This window comes from Gallinula chloropus, assembly GCF_964237585.1.
Source record: "Gallinula chloropus genome assembly, chromosome: 2".
Lineage (NCBI taxonomy): Eukaryota > Metazoa > Chordata > Aves > Gruiformes > Rallidae > Gallinula > Gallinula chloropus.
Window position 1 is genome coordinate 100842741 of NC_140086.1, and position 21884 is coordinate 100864624.

The 21884-nt window shown below is 44.5% G+C and overlaps 1 protein-coding gene across 1 annotated transcript in view; it reads left to right on the plus strand.

Moving 5' to 3' along the window:
* CTDP1 (CTD phosphatase subunit 1) overlaps window positions 1-13848 on the plus strand; it is a gene marked incomplete at its 5' end in the record, with an annotated part of 113254 nt that extends 99406 nt beyond the window's left edge. Inside the window, one exon of the mRNA XM_084280538.1 lies at window positions 12862-13848. Coding sequence (XP_084136664.1) covers window positions 12862-13006 — 145 coding nt within the window. The 3' untranslated portion in view covers window positions 13007-13848. The remainder of the gene's footprint in view (window positions 1-12861) is intronic.
* Between the last annotated feature and the right edge of the window lie 8036 nt (window positions 13849-21884).

A 21884-nucleotide genomic window follows, 5' to 3' on the forward strand; every position in this document is an offset into this window, starting at 1 on the left:
TCTGCCTTCAGCTTCTTTTACTGTCTGCTGTGAAAATACCTAGAAGTTGTTTATATGCAATAATAGAGTATTATCTAGCCCAGGTGTGCCTGTGTGTGCAGTTAATACAATTTGAATTGCAGGTGATACTGAAGTTATCTCTATTAATGGGCTTAGTAATTACGCAACTGAGATCAGGAGAAGTGTCTTGGGAAAAGTAAAAAATGGCATAAACTTCTCTTACACTAGCTGTTTCCAGTAACAGATTTGAAAGCTTGTGTGTGTGTCTTAGTATATAGAAAATTTGTTTAAAAACTAAATTATCAACACTGTTTTTTCTCAATGGGTTTTCCTACTTTAGTACTGTGTGGATTGTCTGTCTGAGGGGGAAGTAATAGTCTGTATGTTACTAGAATTAAGGAAGTGCTGTTAAAATAAAGATATAATTTCTCAATTTAACACTAAATACTTTCCCTAAGAAGTGTGCTGGTATCTGCAAAATGAACTGGATCTAAGATGCTACTTTTTTTTCTAGTTTATACAAGAGCAGAAGTTTGACACTGTAATGTAGGTCATCAGGCATAAGTGTGTTTACCTTGTTCTCCTTGTCTCCTTAAATGTGCTAATAAATGCTGAAATACCTACAGGAATTGCTGTTACTCTTCCATTGCTCTTTTCTAACGCTTACCGTCTGTAATGATTTTGTGAATCTCTGTATAACTGAGAGTTCTGGGTGAAGTAATGAAATTGATTTCTCATTAATGCACCAATGTATTTGAAGTGCAAGTCTTTCTGCAGTGATTGCCTTTTATTGCTGGAGAGCCATTAACTAATAGGTTCCAACCCAGGACAATGGAGTGACTAGAGCCTGAGGGAAAATAATTTTCTATAATAGATCTGCAAGAAGCACCAGTCTGCAACAGCTGGATTCTGTAGAAGCAGACTAGAGAAATCAAGTATTTGTTACTATCATTTTAAAAAGAGCAAGAGCTGAAAAGTGTTGAGAGGCTTTCACATCATCAGGGAGAAAGAACAGAGGAGGGAGACGTGCTTTCTAGCTAAGGATTCTGGTTTAACCATGAGACCAGCTGAAGAAGAAAGTGCAAAGCATTAGAAAACAACAGTTTGGGTTGGAGAAGAGTTTATGTGCAGCAGGCACCCTTCCAGGGACCCCAGCTTTAAACCTGAGGGGTGATCTAAACTAGCACGAGGAAGAAATTAGGTGAATGTGTTTGTCTTTTTATCTAGCACTGTTTTTCTTGTGCTTCTGCAGCAAAGATGAGCTTGTCACAGAATCAAGAATGAGTGTTTTATTTGCCTTAATTAGTGCATCACTTTCAAGTGAACTGTAAAATCAGCATTGCTGAGGTCAAGAGTTGGAGCAAAGAGTATGCCTCAGCTACCTGGAGTGAGAAGAGCCCAGGACAAGCCCTAGGAGCCTACAGCAGAGGTGCATGAGGTGCTGGATGAGATCATAACCCAAGGAAATGGAAGCTGGCTGTTGACCCCATCTGAGGAGCTCACAGATAGGGAGAACTCTTGATAGGTAATACTAGTACCCCTTGAGGTTTTTGGCTGTGGACCCATTCAAAACAAATAGGAGTGAAGGCTTTTTAAACACTGCACAAAGGGCAGTTGTCTCATGCTGGCTCTGTAGCCTAGCTGGAACAGGTGCTATTGTGTGAATCATTTTATTTAGAGATTGCCTAGATCCAAAAAATTGCAGGAGTACAGTTAGAAGGAATGAAGACTGCAAGAAACCAGGAGAATGGGAAATGATGTTGGGCGTTCTTGACTTGATCTGCTTCAGGGTCTGTTACCTGTCGTGCCACCTTTGTAGATACAGCGGCTCTAGCTTGGCTCCTGCAATTGCCAGAGCGAGAGGCTGAGAACTAGAAACTGAGTGGATTTGAAAACAGTGAGCTCTTAGTGCTCACTCACAAGGGGAGGAGTAGGAAAAAAAAATCCCAATTCCAGGCTCCAGTATCCTGCTTCTGCTTACGTAAGAGATACAGCTCCCCCAGCACTGGGGGGGGGCCTTGTTGCCACCACTGCCATTACCCCCTTTCAGTAGGCCATAGATATTAGTGTTGTTTTGCATCTGTAGGGTAGAAGGAAGGGGGAGGGTTAAGGAGGACCTAAAGTAGGAAGTTCAGAGTGAGGAAAGCCAGTAACATACCACTCGAGTTCACATATCAATGAGAAAGCTGGCAGGAAGACTGAGGAACAGCCTAGGGTTGGACCTTGGGTAGTTTAGGCAGCATTTTTTCCTTCAGTGCAATTTATAAGCTATTAAACAACTCAGGTTTTTCCTCAGTGTGATATATGGATTTCTAAATATCTCTTGAGAACAAGGAAACTAAGTAGTACATTAACAACTGTTTGTGAAGGTTTATTAATCCTTCATTCTCTGCCACGATTGAGACCCAGGACATTAGCGGGAATGCTGTAAGGCAACATTGCTCTGATCGGGAAAAATAGCCGAGATGTATTACAACCCTCTGGTTTCCCTTATGAATTCTAAAAGTACTTTAAATTTCACATAATAACTAATGTGCATTAATCTTGACCCCTGCAAGTCTGTAATGGCTGCTAAACACCAGTGTATATCAACAATTAAAATGCCTGCTTGAAGCAATTGCTAAAAATGTTGGTAGAAGAGAAGTAGTGCTGCTGCTTAATGGGGGGGCAGGGGAAGAGAACAGGATTTTAAATGGGGATATCTTCCCATTTGTGAGTGGTTTATTAATGATTTGATCTCCTAGTAAGTTCTTCTTTTGGGAAAAACAAAGTCAGGCTTTGTAGAAAACTTGGACTTATTTCAGAAGTCTGTTGTATCAAGCTGGTTGTTACCAGACAAGTATGTGAAAAGCAGAATACGGATGCCTTATTTCCCTGCCCCACAGTAGATCTCACAGCAGCACAAGTGTCCTGTGCCATGTGTCTCAAGCATATTGGCACTGCACTGCATGGAAGAGTCCCCTGTTCGCCAAAGGGAACATCTCCTTTTGCCGTTTCTGAAACTGCCAGCATGCCTGGAGTGTGCCTTCAGCTATCCCAGGAATTCCTTACTAGAAGACACAGTTGAATACACGAGGGTATTTGTTTTGCCCATTAGATAACCTATCAGACAGACCAGACCATGTTAAATGCTCCTACAAAGTGTATTCCTGCTAGGCAGAGGACCTGTAGAGCTTGTGGACACAAGCAACAGAAATGCAAAATACTTTTGTATTTACCAGTTGCCTCTTAGTTGACATTTCTGTTCTCAGAGTGCTGTGTTTGGAATGGTAATACCTGCAACCCTGATGAGAAGGTTTTTAAGGTTGAGGGTGCTCAGCAAGGGTGGGTAAAACAGTACCTGAGCTGGGGGCCCAGAACTGCCTGCAAAATCTTGGTATGTTTCCAGGCTTCTCCTCCCTGCCCACAGAGTGATTTTATTCCTGAAGTCACACAGGGGGAAGTGTCTGGTCTTTCTCCTACTCGGAGCCCTGCCTGGCATGTCACACCTTCCTGCTGTGACTGTCTCATTCTCAGATAGCTACTAGAAAAACTTTTTGTAGTCTTAGTTTTTGTTAAATGTTTGAAATACTGTGACTCTCTCAGAAGTCATTTAGGGCCCAGAGAAACACTGTGTCCCGCTTTGCCCTTGGGCACATCCATATATCCAGGTAACTTGGCAATAGGACTTTAAGTGAGCCCATGGCTGGTACCATTACACTGATTACATGAGGCTCAGGAGCAACGTGTTACTCTGGATTGATAACAGGTATGAAGCATCATTTCCTCCAGATGTCTTCTTCCTTAGAGGTACTGGAAAGGCTGCAGCTGAACAACGTAGTGGGTTTTGGACAGAACCATCAAAAAAATTTTGCAGCTACACAACAAAAAGTACAGATCGAGTATAAACTGCCTTTGCTAGTCCACGTTTGTTCCAGAAGCACTGACAGGAGAACTTGCAGAGCAGACTGTAGATGGGATCAAGTGCTGTTACCCAGCAGCGCTGCGAGCTGCTGCGCTGGGCGGTTTGTCAAAACAACCAGTACGGTGGATTCTCTGCGGCGTGACTTGGTTAGGTGGGTAGGCTGGCAAATGCCAGATTGATCCGGATTGAATTTGGTGTGCTCAGTGGCCCAGTATTGTGGAGATCCAGGTGTAATGAATGCAGACCCAGGTTTTTTGGAGTTTGTTGGCATTGCACAGTTAAAGACGGGTAGCATTCTGGTTTGAACGTGTATGCTGTATAGATAATGTACATAAACCTTATAAAACGGATAGAAAAATCCTGGAGCTCTGTCAGATACTGTTACAACTTCAGTTCGGTTTTTTCTTATTTGTAAATCAAGTTATCACTTTCCTCTGTTTCTCATGGAAACCTAGCAATTCCTAGCAAATTCTGGTACGAATTTCTAGCAAATTTAAGTTCAGTGTTTCTTCTACCAAGGGATGACTTCCTGCCTTGATGTCATTTCATCTTGTAATGTACTGGCTTTCCTAAAACATTTTGAAGCATACTGGAATGTCTGAAGAAAAATGTTGACTTAAAATACGACTTTTTTATGCTGATAAAATACTTTCTAAGTGTTTTGTATTTCATTGCTGTTGTACCTCCATCACAAAGTCTTCCCAAACCTATTTTACTGTGTAGAAAAAAAATTATTGTATAAAATTTCTACTGATAAATGAAGTGAAATCTATGCTTGGCAGGGCTGGGAATTTGGGGAAGGGGGAGTTGGGCGGGCTGGGGAATGCCAAGATCACATGCCTTGCCACTGGGAGTGGGGAGTTTGGCGATAAAGAGACAGAATTAGAAGAAGAACGTGATCTTCCAGGGAAACACTGCCTGACACAGAGGAGTGAATCTCGGAGCTGACTGCCCGACGGGGCCATCTCACTCCTGTGTGCCTAGTGGTACCACAGCATCACCTGCGCCTCACGACAGCTCTGATGCCCCAACGCCTGCACAATAGGATAACACTCATGGAAAGCTAACGAGGCAGACAGTGTACAGCTTGCTGTGCTAGAGCAACCAATTCCCACACCGGTAGGCAGGCAGCAGAGACAATAAACTGAGGGAGTATCCAGTTAAATCATCTGGGAATGTGAGGAGAATGAAGGACTTCCCTTTTTTGGTAGGAGTGAAATGAAATTTCAGGAAAGAATATACCTGCATGGATGGAGCATGTGTATTTTACCCCTCTTGGGATGCATCACTTAAAGGAATTTTATGATGGGTTTTTTTGCTTCAGTGGAAGTGGCGGTGTTACTGGTATCTGCAGAGACTGGATATATGTTTTGTGTTACTTTTTACCTTTTATGATGAAACAGAAAAGTTCCTAGTTAACATTATTGTGAGCAAAGCCATTATTCAGCAAATAAACATTGTAGAAGGGTGTAGAAGAGATTAATAGTGAATAGTAAAAATCAGAGTTTGAGGTTTGATAAAATAACCCTAGTTTTCTATATAACTTGGTACAGCCCATAACATACATATTAACATACATATTAAAATAATGTGTAAACATTTAACTTTAAAAGTAACCGTGTAAGTCAGAGAATACCAAATCCTACTTCTGGCCTCCTTGGTTAGCACAGTCAGTGTGTTGTGAGCTAAAAGGTATCTCTAGTTGTTAAGATGTGCAGTGGTACATCGTGAAGAATGTTCTCAGTGTTTGGGTGATGCTGGCAGACCCAGCCGGGATGACAGGGCAGGTGAATTCCAAGCATTACTTTGCAGCACTGGGTCTTTAAACTGCAGTTGAACTCCACTGTACTGGCACAGGGGCACCTCCACACACACAGTGAGAAACAGGAAAGAAGTTCAACTTTTCTCAAAGAAATCAGGTGCCCTTTCTTTTCTAACTCCTTATTTTGATTTATGGTCTTGAGTTTGCTAAATCGCCCTTAGACCTAACATTTTTTGCTTACTTTTAATCTCTTTAATGCATGCTACTATTTTTTTTTAACAATACCTGGTGTTCAGGTCTTTATTGAGAACTCTTTCCTGTGATGCTTCCTGTAACAGAAATTGAGTGACAGTGTTTTCAAAGGACTTTTTTCAAACCAAATCCAGGTAGAGTTGCTGTACCATATCCATTGGGCATTGGTGAAGGGAAGCCTGAAGCTTCCTTTACTCACTGCTGATCTTTGGCATCCCCTCTTATGGCCTCCTATAGCTACTCAGAATCTCTGCAGAGCTGTGAATGTGCCATCTGACATTTGGTGTCAGAATGGGTAGTATTTGTAAACTAGAAGCAGCTGGAGAGAGAAAGAACTTGATTCAAAAAACAAAGGCCTGGTTTAGTTTTAAAAATACTGATATATTGATGGACATGGACTTTTTGTTGTAATGTTGGCATGTGTTGCCCTGTTGGGAGGTTATTCAAATGCCATTGTCTAGAAAGGGGGTGAGGTTGTTTGGGAAAGGTGAGGAGATGGTCGTGTTTGTTTACAGCAGGATTAGGAGATGATACACTACAGTGCATCTGTGCATTTTCCTTATGAAAGTGCCTGGTGACAGCCTGGCATTCCACATATTGAAAAGGATATCTCATTTTCTGTTGCCTTCTACAAATCAATGACAAGAGTATTTGCTATGTGATAGAAGGGTGCCACTGCTACATTTGCCTTTCAAAGAAATAGTCAGTGTTGCATGTTGTAAATGTCATAACAACTGCAGGGATTATTTTTAAACAGCTTGAATTTAGTAAAACAACAAGTAATACTTTAGAGGCATAGTTCACTTACCTGTGATTTCATTACATGACTGAAATTGTAGATTCAACTTCTCTGTTTTGCATTATCAGATTTAATTTTTATCTGTGTCTGATTAGTTCAGTGCAGAGAAAATTAGTTCAGTGCACAGTCTTTAATTTTAAAGCTTTATTGCTACACTGTCTGTGTTTTTAAATAGCCCGAGCAAATGTTTAATTGTTAAGAAATAGTAATTTTCAGTAGGTTGGGGGGCTTTTTTGTTACTGAAGATTTCCATTGATCCTAATAACAGGAAAATACAGCTTTGCCAAATGGACAATTTTGTCAGAGTTTTCAAAATAACCCTGTTGACAGACTGTCGTAATTTCTAAAGTTATTTAAAATTCTCTGCGATTTCAACTTTTAAAATTCCCTTTCAATTTAGACGTACACGGAGTGTTTTCTTCAGAGAACTCTAAAGCTGCTGTTAAAGTAGTTTTAAAAGTTTCCAGAACAGTTTCTCGCCGTTAGAATGGTGTGCAGGTGTGGTACATTTCAAAGCAGAAAGGCACTGAAGCTGTGCAGAATGTAATTAGCTCTCACTTAACCATTGTGTTAGTTAAAGTGCATTTTGGAGCTGTCAGTTGGAATTGGTGGGTTTCTGGGAAGATGTTTTCATGAAGAGCGTTAAGCGCACGCTGCTCATCCAGCTGCGGGATCTCCGCATGCCGGCGCTGCCAGCAAACAGTCTCTGTGTGCTCTTCTGCATGGTAGAGTTCTGGATCATCCTGTAATCCCACAGACAACATTGGATGAGTTGATGAGGAAATATGTGAGGTGTCTGGCATTCGCTCCTGTGACACTGAATATCCTCCTGTTTGTCATAGCATGAGCGTAAAGAACGTGCACTGCAGCTTGCCAGTGTAGGGGTAGTGCTGTTTGTTGCTCTGGGGGTTGCGTGCTCAGCAGCCAGGGACAGAGAAAAGCACCAGGACAGAAAATTCAGTGTGGCTGCACTGATGTATGAGGCACATTGCCAGAGGGTAGGCACCTGAGTTTTACAGGGCTGCTATGGACAATTGCTCGCTGTTGTGTTAAGCATGCATGAAAGATGTTGCCATGTATCCCATGTTAAGAAAATATAACAGCAAAACTTGGAACATCTCCCTGAAAATCATAGAATGGTCTGGGTTGGGACCCCAAGGATCATAGAGTTCCAACCCCCTGCCACAGGCAGGGCCACCAACCTCCAGGCCTGGATCTACACAAGGCTGCCCAGGGCCCCATCCAACCTGGCCTTGAACCACCTCCAGGGATGGATCATCCAGCACCTCTCTGGGCAGCCTGTTCCAGCACCTCACCACTCTCTCTGTAAAGATCTTAGCCCTAATATCTAATCTAAACCTTCCCTCCTTCAGCTTCAATCCGTTCCCCCTTGTCCTTACATAAAATGTAATTTTCTTGTCTCTCCTATGTAATGTACTAATGCCCAGGACACTGATTTTCAGTGTCTGTGTTCTCAGATCGCACTCCCTTGCTAGACAAGTACTGGGCTGGCGTCTTCAAAACCAGTCAAAGTCAAAGAACACTTTCCCTGGTTTACCAGCTGTAATTTATAATACCTGAAGGACGTCGCCACAGAATTAGTTTATCTAAATAAATTCTTCTCATAGTCAAATTCCTGTGGAAACGAGTCAAATTCCTGCCAAACTCAGCATCCCCCTTCTTTCCATTATGGAAGGAGTTTACAGAAAGCTGTGGGCTAGGTGTGTATGGAAACAGGGACAGCCCTTCCACATCAGCTACCTGGGCAGTGCAGGTAGTCTTGCGGGGCTGTAACGCTGTTGGGAGGCAGCAGGGTCTTCCAAAACGCCCTTTTCAAGCCACTGCCTTCCAAATTGCTTACAGCTGCTGTGTGACTGTTCTCATTAGAGAGCAACTTGGCTGCATTTAGTAGCAACTTGAAGTCCTGATTTACAGTGTCACTGCTATAAGCTGATTGCTTGTTAAGTAATAAACACATTTAGTCTGCAGACGCTGCCTTGTTACTGTACCATAGGAGCTATGGCAAGAAGTCGGGTCAATTGGCAGTAATTTAGGAAGTTGACCTCTCAGACTAGGGATGGGGATTGTGGGTATAAGTATACGAGAACATTTATCTAAATGCTTGCTGTAGTTTTCTTCTGCAAGTTTGCAGCAAGGTTTGGGAAAGGTTTGGGTTTGCTTTGTTTAACGTGAGACTTAGGTTTGCCATTTGAGTTCCTTCGCTTATTAGATGTTTCTGATTTAATATAGCACTGTGTTTCTTAAAAGGGTGCCACGAGATGCCAAACAGACCAGAGACAATCTGCTTTTCAATTGATAGGGGGAAAAAATGGGTTTTTCCAACATGATTTGTTTTCAGTTAGCTATAAATTAAGGCCTTAAGATAATGGAATCAACAAATACTGGACTTGTTTTCACTGTTTTGTTCCCTGTGGCTCTTTTGGCAAACTGAATTAAACTTGAGGTTATAGGAACAAAGTTGTCATTAGACCTATGGTTGTACTGTGCAATCGTATTTCAGTGATCATTTTAACAGCTCAGGAGCTGGGAATACATTTTTATTTTCCATAGTTTTTCCTCTGCTGTTTGTCACGTGCATATGCCATGCTCTGTTGCAGTTTCATAGGGTCTTCTCTTCCTGTCCCTTCATTTGAAATGCACTAAGTGTGTTTCTCATTAGCATTCTGTAGATTAAATTTTCCTAAAAAACAACTTTTATACATGCTTTTACAAGTTTGGGGTTTTTTAATATCGCAGTTTAAATAAACTTCTTGAGAATTCATTGAAATATGCATTCTTTAAAAAATGTAGTACTCTCTTCAAAAGATTTCTCCATCATATGCACTGGTGGGGCTCCTCGTGCTGGGTATTGCAAAGGGAAAATGTTTAATGCAAAGGGATGTCAGATAATTGAAGTTACACACTCAGTCTTTTGGGAAGTTTAAACGTTCGGTTATGAACTTAACACTATTTGGTTATTATGCTTCTTTTTTTAATAGCAGTCAAGCAAAATTCGTTTCAAAAATGCAAATCAGGCTAATGGAAGCCTGCAACACACTGCTGAATCATTTCCTCTAAATGCTAAGAAGGAATCCTGGATGTGCTTAACTTTTCCACTCCAAAATGTTATGCGCTGTGGCTCTGAAACTAGAAATGACAAGGAGTGGGCATAAAGTAATGAGGGAAATACACATTTGAAGTTGTTTGTTATGTTAATACGTATGCTGCCATGAGGATATACCGCTTTTCTCTGAAGATAGAAATGATTAATGGGTTCTTTTCTGAATTTGCAAATAAAAACCGCGGCACTCGGTTACTGATGTTCTTCCTCCATGCCGCTGTCAGAGTTCGCTTTGCGTTGGGTTTCATAACGCTCGTTTACATGGGTTTGGAACAGCTCTGAAGCTGCAGTTTACGGTACACAAATAGTGAATGGCGTTTATATCTTAATAAGAACAATACTCCAATTCCCAGGAGGAATTTTGTTCCTTCCAGCAGAGAAGAACACTTAGCTGTGTTTTTTCTTTTGGGTTTTGACGGGTTTGTCCTCCCCACCAGTGAGGAAGTTTTCACATCCAGACTGAATAGAGCTGTCGTTCCAGCTTTGACAAAGGAAGAACTAACAAAACAGATGACATTCAGTCTTTTGCATTTCCAAGGGTGTTGTTTAATACAACAGAGGAAGGAAATATGGTGGGACTGTCCCTTAGAGTTTTCTGGAAAGTCTCTTTGTGGGCTGTTTCTCCTCCCTGTGTTTTGTTGATTGTCCACACAGAAATCAAGGTGGAGTCGCTGAAATAAAAAGGTGGCTTCATTGCATAGTAATTTTGCCTTTTTAGCAATGAACTGTGCTGCACTTTTAAGAAATAATCAGCTGGCAGTGTGGTATTGTTTCTTCATAGACCTTTTTTCTATGTGATCTTTACTATTGATTTAGGTCCCAGCAAACCTGAAAGGTCTCTGGATTGGCTGTAAAAGCCTGCTTATCCTGCCACGTTCTTAACACATCATCCGTGGCTCTGTGTACGCGTTTCATATGTGTAAATTATAGCTGTCAGACTGGTAATTTCATTTTTCAGTTAGTAGATGCCGTCAGTTTCCATAGATGCAGTGTTACAAACAGATGAGTACGAACACTTTCGGTTGTGAACACCGTGCGGTGGATCCCCTCCATGTCTTTATCTGTCTTTACCCCTGTTAGCACTGCGTGGATACTTATTATCAGCTGGTTGTTAAATGCACATGGTGCTTTTCTTCTTTTGCTGAGTAAGGCTCTTCCAGCTTGCTTTAATTCCCAATTAGCTTTTAGCTATCTAATGGGATCGTTAATGCCTGAAGTGGTGCTCTATCTCTGAAGGCCGAAGTCGTTGGGAAGCGAGGGAGGGAGCCTGAAGCTCTGCACATCTGTACAGCTTTTAGTGGCCAGGGGCTGAGGTTCCCCCAGCCTGGCATTTCTAGAGCTTCCTCACCCAAACTGCGTGCTGACACAGGCTGCCTGGATGTCGGGGTTATGCCAGAGAAACTGCCTTTTGTTGTGTATTGGGCTGCATTTAGTGCCCTGTAACTCCCTTGGCAGGACACACTTGAGTTTCTGTAGCAAAATATTCAGGAAATTACCCCATACCCTTTTTCCTTGTTAAGGATTTAGACCTCAGATCAAATCCCAGGGCTGACCTACCACCCTGCACCCACCAGAGAAACCCACCCAATATCACTGAGTGATTAAGCACTCACCAAAGCAGTAGCAGTGGCTTTTGCTCACGCTGGTGTGGCAGAAAGGAAGAACAGGGTAACAGTACCGCTCGCTTCCCATTTTGATTTGGACTGCTCTCTGGACTCCACAGCCCATCTTGTCCATCTCCCTGAGAAGCTGAAAAAGGGGAGGTCAGTTGTCACTCAACCAGCCTACAAATCAAGCAGGCTGGGCTCCTGAGAACCGATGTTCCTGAGAAAAGGCAGTGTCTGTATAATTTCAGTGTTGCTTACAGGCCCACAAGTGTGACAACCTTTGGGGTTTTTTTCTTTTGGATGTACATAGTTCAAGTCAGTATTCATCAGAGGTCTTTCTTGCTATGCTGCTTCTCTATACTCTCCAGCAGGACCATCATTACATTACTGCTTTTTGCTTTAAAAAAAAAAAAAGGACAATTTCATTAATTTTTCATGATTGCGAGCGGATGCATCCTCTTCTTAGCGAAGCACCGCCTAGCGATGTAAAGGGTGGTGATTTAAGAGATCTCCCCTTTCCATATATTTTTCTGCTTGAAATTGGATGGAATGATCAAGGAAGGGTTTTTTGAAGGTATTTCTACAGCTCGTTATGAATTCTATGCAATGCAAAGTCTCAACTTTATTTTTGTCTCAGAAGTACATGTCTGATAGAAAATTCCCTTTTGGCAAGGAGAAAAGGTTTTAGGATTCCACCAATCCAAACTCCTTTGCTTATGGCTGTGTCTCGGTTGAAGCGTTAGATTTTCCTTGGAGATCTTTCACAACCAGGAAGACGATTCCTTCAGCGGGGTACGGTGCACATCAGCTTCCTGTTTAAACTGGTTAATTCCCCAGAGATGCTAAGAAAGGCATTGTTCAGCCTGGCAGGACTAATCCAAAGAGACATTAAAGGGAAGAACGAGATACCCCCCCCCCCCCCCCCACGTTTGGAAAGCTGGAAGTGTAGAACCTGGTGCAGTGAGATTTGGTTAATCAGTTGAGGTTTTATATTTATTTTAAAAAAGCAAAAAAAGCCTGAATATTTTTGAATTCCTAGAACAGCATGCAGTGTGTTTTGGTAATCTCTCCTTCATGTGATGGATTTCTTCTTTCTTTTGGGATGCGAGAGGAAAATAAATCAACTCATTGTTTCCAAACAGCCCTATACTTTGTTTTCATTCCGTGTTCTAAAGGATGGGAGAGACAAAATTAACAGTACTTTGTTCTTTGTACCCGTGGCTGACAGCAAATAGCAGCAATTAAAAAAATCAATTGTGTGAACTACTGTTAGCTCATTTAGAAGTAAGCACTGTACTTTTTTCTCTGGACCTGGAAGTCAGTTGAGTCTGTCAGGCCTGTTTTACTCTCCTGTCTGCATTGATAAGCAGTGAGAGAACCTCAGCTCACGGGCATGATCTCTGTCTACCCTTCCAGGGGTCACAAGCGCAAGCTGGATGAAGAAGAAGATGCCGCCAGCGAATCCAGCAAAGAGTCCAGCAATGAAGATGAGGAAGGCAGCAGCTCGGAAGCCGACGAAATGGCAGCAGCGCTTGAAGCGGAACTGAACGACTTCATGTGACACGCAGAAGATGGAATTTGTAATTATATTTTACTGCTCCTAAACAGGTTGGACTTCAGATGAGTCCCCTATGTCAGTACTCCATGTTTTTCCAGAAGGTGTGTGTATATTTTGCAAAGCAACACAAGAGGTGGCGCATTATTTTACAAAATCGGAAATAGATGTTTTTAAGGTGTTTTGCTAAAGGAAAATATACTTTTTTAAACAAAAAAAAAGTATTAAACGGGACTTGGTGTGCTATGCCAAAGACACGTGAGGAGCTCTGCAGAACCTTCATATACAGGACAGTGATACAAAAACTTGTCATTCAACATACAGCAGCTTTTTAAAAATCCTGCAGTCTGTGTTTCTGGGTAACGGTCTGCAAAGAGGAGGTAAAGGAGAGGGAATTGTCTGGGTAGTACAGCAGGAACCTGATAAACTGGTCATCCTTTTCCACAAATAAATGCTATCAGATATTAAAGGGTTTTTAAAATAATAATAAAAAAAGAACAATTTATATTTGTATAGAAACAGAGAATGTGATATGCAAGCTTTGTGAACTCTGCACTTGACCCACCTGTCATTTGCTTCTAAGAGAATACATAACGATCAAAACTCATGTTTTTAAGTTACTTTGTGGAATAGTTGGGTTCTTTAGGGACATCGTTTAGATTCTTAACTTTTCTTCTCTGTAACCAGAAAATTAGCACAGCATACTGTGTGATCCTGTACTGCCATAAGACACATATTCACCCATTCGTGTTGTCTTGGAAAGAACGAGTGCTACTTCAGTCTAGATAGGATTCAATTTCTTTGAGAAGAGATCTGATGTAAAGTTTTTGTATATTCTATTTCATATTTGACCCACAAAACAGATTTTCTTTCATTTAATAAAAGTTCATTTTGTATGCTTTGTTTCCCTTTCCTGCTCATTTGCATCCAGCAAATACAAAGCACCTCTCTATTGTCTGTCTTTCACTCAGTATGAAAACAAGGACAAGAGAGAAGGGAAGGGAAGGGAAGGGAAGGGAAGGGAAGGGAAGGGAAGGGAAGGGAAGGGAAGGGAAGGGAAGGGAAGGGAAGGGAAGGGAAGGGAAGGGAAGGGAAGGGAAGGGAAGGGAAGGGAAGGGAAGGGAAGGGAAGGGAAGGGAAGGGAAGGGAAGGGAAGGGAAGGGAAGGGAAGGGAAGGGAAGGGAAGGGAAGGGAAGGGAAGGGAAGGGAAGGGAAGGGAAGGGAAGGGAAGGGAAGGGAAGGGAAGGGAAGGGAAGGGAAGGGAAGGGAAGGGAAGGGAAGGGAAGGGAAGGGAAGGGAAGGGAAGGGAAGGGAAGGGAAGGGAAGGGAAGGGAAGGGAAGGGAAGGGGTCTTGTCTCTCTGGCCTCTGAAGATACCCTAAGAGTCACTGTTCTGGTATTGAATTTCTGAGTCTAGCACCATGGCTTATTCTCAGTTGTTATCAACTGGAGAGACTGATCCTTTTAAAACATGATTGCAAAAGAAGACTCGTTAATTCAGATGCCATGGTTAAAAGGAAATATTTTCTGGTGCAGAAATACTTAATTCTTCCACTTAGTGATAAAGCAGAGATAGATTTCAATAGAATCTCAACTGGTTGACAAATAGCAGCCTAGTTTTCAAAGCTTCAGAACAGCAATAAAAGAAAGACAGTGAAAACAGGAGAATCTCTTCAGATTAATACTGCTTTTCCACTTCAGAATGCAAGGTCAGCATCTGCCAGACAGAAATAGTATTTTATGTAGGAAAATGTTAAAACTACCCATACACTCACACAGTAACCATACAGCTGAAGTCTACAGTGACCTGCCTGACAGCTCTCCTTGAAAACAAGCAGGATGTCTCCAAGTGGGTCACATTGTGTATCAGAAGAAAAAGGCTAATGCTTTTAAAATTTTAATTTTTTTTAAAACTCAAAATACTTGAAGTACAAGTTAAGCATGGGTATCAGAGGGTGACTCTAAATATTGACATGTATGGGGATGTGGGGCGCATTTTCCATTTGTTATTTTTAAATTAAACCCTGTTGAAATAACTGGAAATAATACCAGTTTTTAGGGTCACTGTGACGCTGCAGGTGAGTTGACAGCATGAGTTCCAGCGGGGGTTCGTCCTGGCTGACAGTCCCTGCCAGTCGCACAGCGCTGTGGCAGCATTCGGCCTCTGGATGCAAATGCAGCCAGCAAGCAGAACGGGGTAGGTTGCTCCCCGCTCAGCCATGTCCTGCCTTGGTTCAGGCTGCTTGTTGGATGCCACGTCCCTGGCATGGCAGCTGCCTCGTGGTGCTCATGGAGTGATTCCATGCATGTCCAGTTTGGGAAGCTTTTCGGTGCGGAAGGGTGTAGCCCCTTCCCAGCTTTATGTTATGGCTGATGCTTTTGCTTTAACTGGTGGTGGAGAGGGGGTGTCTGGGCAGGAGTCCTAAAAGCGACCAGCACTCTGCTAGACCCAGTATCGTCTGGACCCCTGTGTAAACACCGAGCGAGGACTCTCCCCCAGACTGAGAGCTGCGTCTCTGTGGGGCCTGGTGCCCCTGAAGACTCCTCTGCCTTTTGGGACCTGCGGAAACCTGCTGTCAGTACTGCACGCTGAGGCCCCAGGAGCAGGCAGCATGCTGCCAGAATTAATGCCAAGCCGTTCTCTAGCAACCCTCATGACACAGATGATTCTTATTTTGACATTAATTACTCAGGTAGCTCTAATAAACCCCCACTTGATAGTCCTTGGGGTGGGGGACCTAGTACAGGGCAGTTTGAGAGGCATCAACCCACGGCTTGCAGCCAGAGCATCCCAGAGGGAACTGAGCCTGGTCTGTCTAGAAGGAGATTCCTGCTCGTTCAGGTAGCTGTAGCTAGAAGAGTGGTTATCAGCCTCTCTGTCTGCATGGGCAGGAGAGAGAAAGGGAACCTGAAGATTTAAGAGAGGATAAGTTAAATGCCCTGGCTAACCTGCCAGCAGGAAGTCTTTTGATGTATGAAGTTGTCACTCACTCCCACTAACTTATGGTTGTTTCAAGATGCAGGAGCATCCTAGAAAAGGCAACAAATGTGCTTTGTGAAATGGCTTTTAACTCTTTATTAACTGACCCACATTTCTTGACTAGTTGTTTTGTCTTACCTTCTTGACCTTCTGTACGTCAGGCAGCAAGGAGGGACCTGCTTCCAGGAAGGGGTCTCAGAGCAGAAGCAAAGACCAGGCTACGACTGGGGCTGCTGAGCTCACTGGGCAGCGCTGCCTTCTGATGGGGTGCCAGCCATGGAAGCGGGCGCAGAGGGTCACACAGCACCCCTTGCTTCCTTACGCTTCTCGAGCGTTCCTTGCTGCCCAGGAAAGCCACCTCCTAAGGTATGACAGCTGTTTGAGAACAGGTGAGAGCAGACACTTCAAAGGCCAGCGGTTCTACTTTTTCTGTCTCTTATTTGCCCTCAGGAGTTCTTAAGAGGGTGGGAGGGCTTCACAGTTCTGTGTAGGGGATGTAGCAGGACCCGTGGTAAAAGCAAAACGCACCGGGCAGTGGCCAGGCTTCTCGCTCTGCGTATGTGCTGGGGAGGGGGGGAAGAAGAGGGAAGAGTGTCGCTTAGCGCTGAGGTATGAAAATCTCCAAGCATGCAAATGCTTCCACTGTTGGGTTCTGTGCATATGTGGAGTGGGCCCTGGAGTCTTCTCAGTGTTAGATAGTAACATCCTCTGCGGAGGGTGGAAATTCTCAAGTTTCCTTCTTGGCACTACTGCTCGCGGAATAGGTGACTGTCTCGCAAGCGTGAAAATCCACACACGCAAACCTGGAGCTGCACCTAAAGATTTCTCAGCTCTGCCTAATTTTACTACAGTGAACGTCGCGCTCGATGACAAGCCAGAGAAGGAATATATAGTGGTCCTGTTGAGGCAGTGGATCTCTTCATGTAGCTGAAAATTCAGCGTGAGAAGTCTCCCATAAATTATTAAATCAGGCTCAGCCAGAAGGAAAACATTCATGAATCATTTTTAATTAAAAAACAAAAGCGCACACAGAAGCTCCCAAAACCAGGTACTTTTTTAAGCAGCGCTGTCCCCTGGTAGCTAAGCCTTCACGTCAAATTGATACCACCAAAAAAAAAAAGGTGTGTTTACATGATATGGAAGTTAAAGTAGGAGGAAGGCTGAGCGTTACTCCTTTTGCTTCTCTCCTCAGCAGAGCCCCCAAGTCCCCTTTTTTTTTCCTTGTCCAGTTCAAGTTTACATACACCACGAGAGCTGCTCCACACCTCATCTCAGCTTGTCTCTTGTGATCCTCGGTGAACCTTATCCATCCCCTGCCAAATTTCATCACCAAAGTCACATTTTCCCGTTACTGTCTTTATCCAGTTGGTCACAGTTCTCACTACCCGCACACAAGCTCCTTAAACATTTGGTTTTCCCATCCAATACCACCTTCTGTTGTCATCTCAGAAGTGTTTGGAGCCCAACACCCAGCACAGCCTCCTCTCCCCTCACTCTCTGAGGAACAGGAGGCAACAGTAACTGATCCCACAGGCAGCATCACCAGCAGCAGGCTGGTTTGCTGTAGCTGCACACCTTAGGCTCTTCCTGCTACCTGGCTGGGTTTTTTAAGCACTTTCTTTGTAACGAGCTCCTCTTTCCTACTCACACATCAGTAATAGTTGTCATTTTATCATATTGTTCTGATTATATCAGCCTTTCCCCTCCTTGTCTAAGCATGCCAAGAGAACATGCAGTTTATGCAGTGCTTCTTCTTGCAATCTGATCTCCCCATAAAAATTCCCAAACCAGCACTGCTCCATCAACAGGGTCCTTCTCACCCTGGCATGCTACTGCTCTCCCAGCTGCTGGCCCAGCACAAGCCTTGTGTTCCCCAACCTTGAACAAAGCCAATACAGAGGCAGCTCTTCGGCATGGCTGCACAGGTAAGGTATAGAATCAGAGAACAGTTTGGGTTGGAAGGCCATCTAGTCCATCCCCCCTGCAACGAGCTGGGGTATCTCCAGCTAGGTCAGGTTGCTCAGACCACTTTCAGCTGGACCCTGAATGTTTCCAGGAATGGGGCATCTACCACCTCTCTGGGCAACCTATTCCAGTGTCTCACCAACTTCATGATAAAAGATGTCTTCCTTATATCTGGTGTGAATCCACCATTACCTCTTGTCCTTTTGAATAGGCTCTCCTAAAAACCTGTCCCCATCTTTCTTGTAGTACCCCCCGCCTTAAGGTGTATTGAAAGGTGGTCCTGCTCAGGAGCAGCAGGAGGATGAAGGACCCGGTGCTCCACCTGTTGCACTCACAGTCACTACCTGAGGTGCTAGAGGCTTCACAAAACCCATATAGGTAAGTCTCAGCTGTCTCCAGGAGGAAATGTAATGATCATAGATTCATAGAATCATAGGGGTTGTAAGGGACCTCGAGAGATCATCGGGTCCAACCCCCGCAGTTGTTTTAATTAGAAGCCTTCAAATGGCATTATTTGTAGTCACAGAGCAGTAAGAAGTGGCACAGACAGGTGAAACCGCTGCCTTTCCACAGTCTGGGCATGAGTGCTTCCATGTGGACGCAGCTACATCGTTCACCTAGGGAGAGTATGGCTCAGAGTTGTACAGCTCATGACCATCAGTGGAGAAACTCACCTTTGCTGCTGCTCTGGGCTCCTCTCTAAATCTCAACCGGATCACTCCCAGCAGCTGTGAGCTCATTTTCCCCGACAGCTAGGTCAGCTGTTTTCCTGTATCTCCTCTGGTCCCACACGCTCAAACAGGGAGGGACGCCTGCAGTTGGTTGCCCAGAACAGTGTCCACTCAGGTTTTGGATGTCTCCAAGGATGGAGACTCCACAGCCTGTGCTGTCACCCTTGCTGTAAAAGTATATATATTTTTTTGGAGGGGGTGTGCAAGGGGAAAAAGAATAAGCATATGTCATCAAAGCTCCTTAAGTATTCCATGCTGGCTAAGACACAGGAGGCACAAGGCAGGTGTGGCCCTTCCTCTTGGGTTTCTCCAAGAGCTGCAAGTTTTGAATGGATGGTTGCCAGAAGCCAGTTGTCTTCCAAGTCCAGTATTAACCACTGTACTGGAGAATTCCCTACCACATATTAAGAAGAGTATGGATGTTAATATGTATGTGATGGGGCTTTATGAGCCACTTGGGATTTTCATATGGGAACAAGGTTTGAGAAGGATTCCAAGCACTTGGGATGCAGGATTGCTAGAACTGCAGGGAAACAGATGAGATAAAAGCCCAGGCCTTGTTTTGCACAGTCTCTGTTGCTGGTACAGCTGATTATCCCTTCCACAGTTGTTCTTCATCACGTTCTCATTTTGTGGGGGGAGCAGAGATGACCTGTGGTCTGATCCCAGGGCATCATGGGGTTGCTCATACACCCCAACCCTGGAGCACTGGGATCATTTACTTGGCAAGATGGAGGCTGATTCTGGCACAGATTCTGTAGAGTGTGCACTGAGCAGAGGACAGGTTTGGTGTGTTCACATCACTCCTCACTGCTAACAAGCACTGGCACTTTTTACACGCCTGGGAGTTCTCTAACCCTCTGTAGGTCTCATGCTGCCACGCTAATGAAGCCAAGTCACCAACGTGAGACAAAGCTCCCTTGGCAGAGGATGTTGTTCCCGAGATGCATTCTTTGCTCTTTCTACTCTGCCCTAGTTCTGTTTCCTGACAAGACGAGGAGCCACATCTGGTAGATAGAAGCATGTATGGCACTTCGTCTGGACGCCTCCCTGTGCAATATGAGCTAAGGAGCTGCTTTGGCAGGGGGGTTGGACCCGATGATCTCTCAAGGTCCCTTCCAACCCCTATGATTCTGTGATTCTATGATTCTAAATATCTCCGTCCCATGAAGCAGCCAGACTGATTTAGCCATTGGGTAGGTTTAGAACCACTTTAAAGGCCAAGCATATGCGAACTTGTAACACCAGAGGTAAGAAAACTGCATCTTGCTGCCATACCTGCAGGATGGACTGCTGTGTCCTCAGCTTGCAATGTGCTCCTCTCCTCCATTGAGTGGTCCTCTGTGAGTCACTGTGTCTCACCAGGAGACTGGCAAAGGGAATGGAGCCAGGCTGTCCTCCTGAGTCAGTACTGCTCTGTTCCCGAGCCAAATTCCCGCCAGAGTTGGCAGGCAGTAACCACGTTGCAAAGCCATGCAGGTTTAACGAAATACCCATCCTTCTCTAACTTTGCAGTGGGACACGAGCAATGCAGATGTTTCTCCTCTGCCCCTTCCACATCTGCCACAGAACGTCTAGAAAAAGCAAACTGGAGTAACGAGTCTCTGCTCACAGGAACCATAAGGGAGAAACCCTGGCCAAGGACCCTCAGAAGGGCTGTATCCGTTGCCCTCCCTCTTCTTTACAGGAGACAAACTTCTCAGGAATGTTTGCCTGCCTTGTCTGTCAGATTTTGGATGTTGTTGCTCTTTCACAACAGGCAAGCTGTTCTCGCTAAAGCACAACCTACCATTGCTATTGATCAACTGTCAGCAGCAAAGCCCGTAGGCAACAGCCTCCTCCTCATCATGCTGCCTTCAGACCAAGCACCGGTGCTTTTTGGCAGGGAGTACAGTAAGAAGTTGGAAAAGCTTTTTCTCTTTTCCTATCTGCTGCTATGGATATGTATGACCCTTTCAGGACATAAGTATTAAATGTGTCACTTAGTGCCAATATAAATGGTCCTTGGGAAGTTCTCTGTTTTAATTAAGTGGATGCGTTTGGTCCTTGGAGAGCTCAACATGTACTGGGGTGAATAAATGTTTTAATAATTCAACTTTGTCTCTCCTAATCTTATAGCTGCAACCCACAGAAAAGCTTTCTTTTCCTTGACACTGAATACCAAATGAGGAACACTCCATTTTATTCCCCTGTTTCTTGCTTTCTGTCCTTGGATCCAAGTTCTCAGCCAGCCTCTGAGACCTCAGGGGAGCCCCACTGTGGGACCGACATGCTCAGCCGCCCTGTGCCGACTTCAGTGGACATGGCCACCAGCCTCCAGTATCTTTCTTGGCTGCCCTCCGGGGGCTGCCCAAGGAGGCGATGCCACCTCTGAGCATCTCTCAGAGCAGCAGCTGTGTGTCTTCAGCATCCCGTCTGCTTCACTGACCATCACCTTCCCCTCACCAGTGCAAATGGCGGCTCAGCTCACTTCCATGAGACACTCATGTCTCCTCCTGCCAGTAATTCAAGCCCCTTTTCGGTGCTTTTGGTTTCTGCATTGTGCTTCGAATCCCTCTCGCCTTTTCAAAACTCAGAAGGCAGCTAAGGAGGTGAAAGCAGGCCCCGGGAGGGCTGTGGGGCAGAAAAGAGAGGAAACTCAACAGTTTAGAAGTTGTGCACTGCCAGAGCTCATCTCCCACCACGGAGGCTGTGCTTGGTGTGCCTTTGACCTGTGGGACAAGGAAAGGTATCAGTCGGGCCTTTTTCCCTCTACAGCTGCTCGCGATGGCCCCGAGGTGCGCACTGGGTTTGGCACTGGGGTGCGGTGATGCTGGTGTTGTTACTCTGAGAGGCTGGGAGGCTGCGTTCTGAAGCGGCCTGACGGCACAAACCATGTTCTCCTGGGGAAACACGGAACACACCCCCACTTCTCCATGCCGTGCCCATCCGCCTTTATATGACACCACAACCCAACTGCCTGCCTGTTACAAACCTGGGATGCTTTTACGAACAAGGCAGAGAAGAAATCTGGCATGGCGAACAAAGGCTGCTTCCTTGCATGAGGGGGTCATTGGTCTGTGAGGGGAGGAAGAGCAGCAAGACAGCAGTCCCCTGGAGTAGAAGCTCTCCTCTGCAGCACGTGCCCAGGGCTGCTTGCAGCTCTGCAGGCCCCTACCAACCCAGTGCCTGGGGCTGGAAGTCCTTGCCAAGGCTGTGGAGCAGAGGCC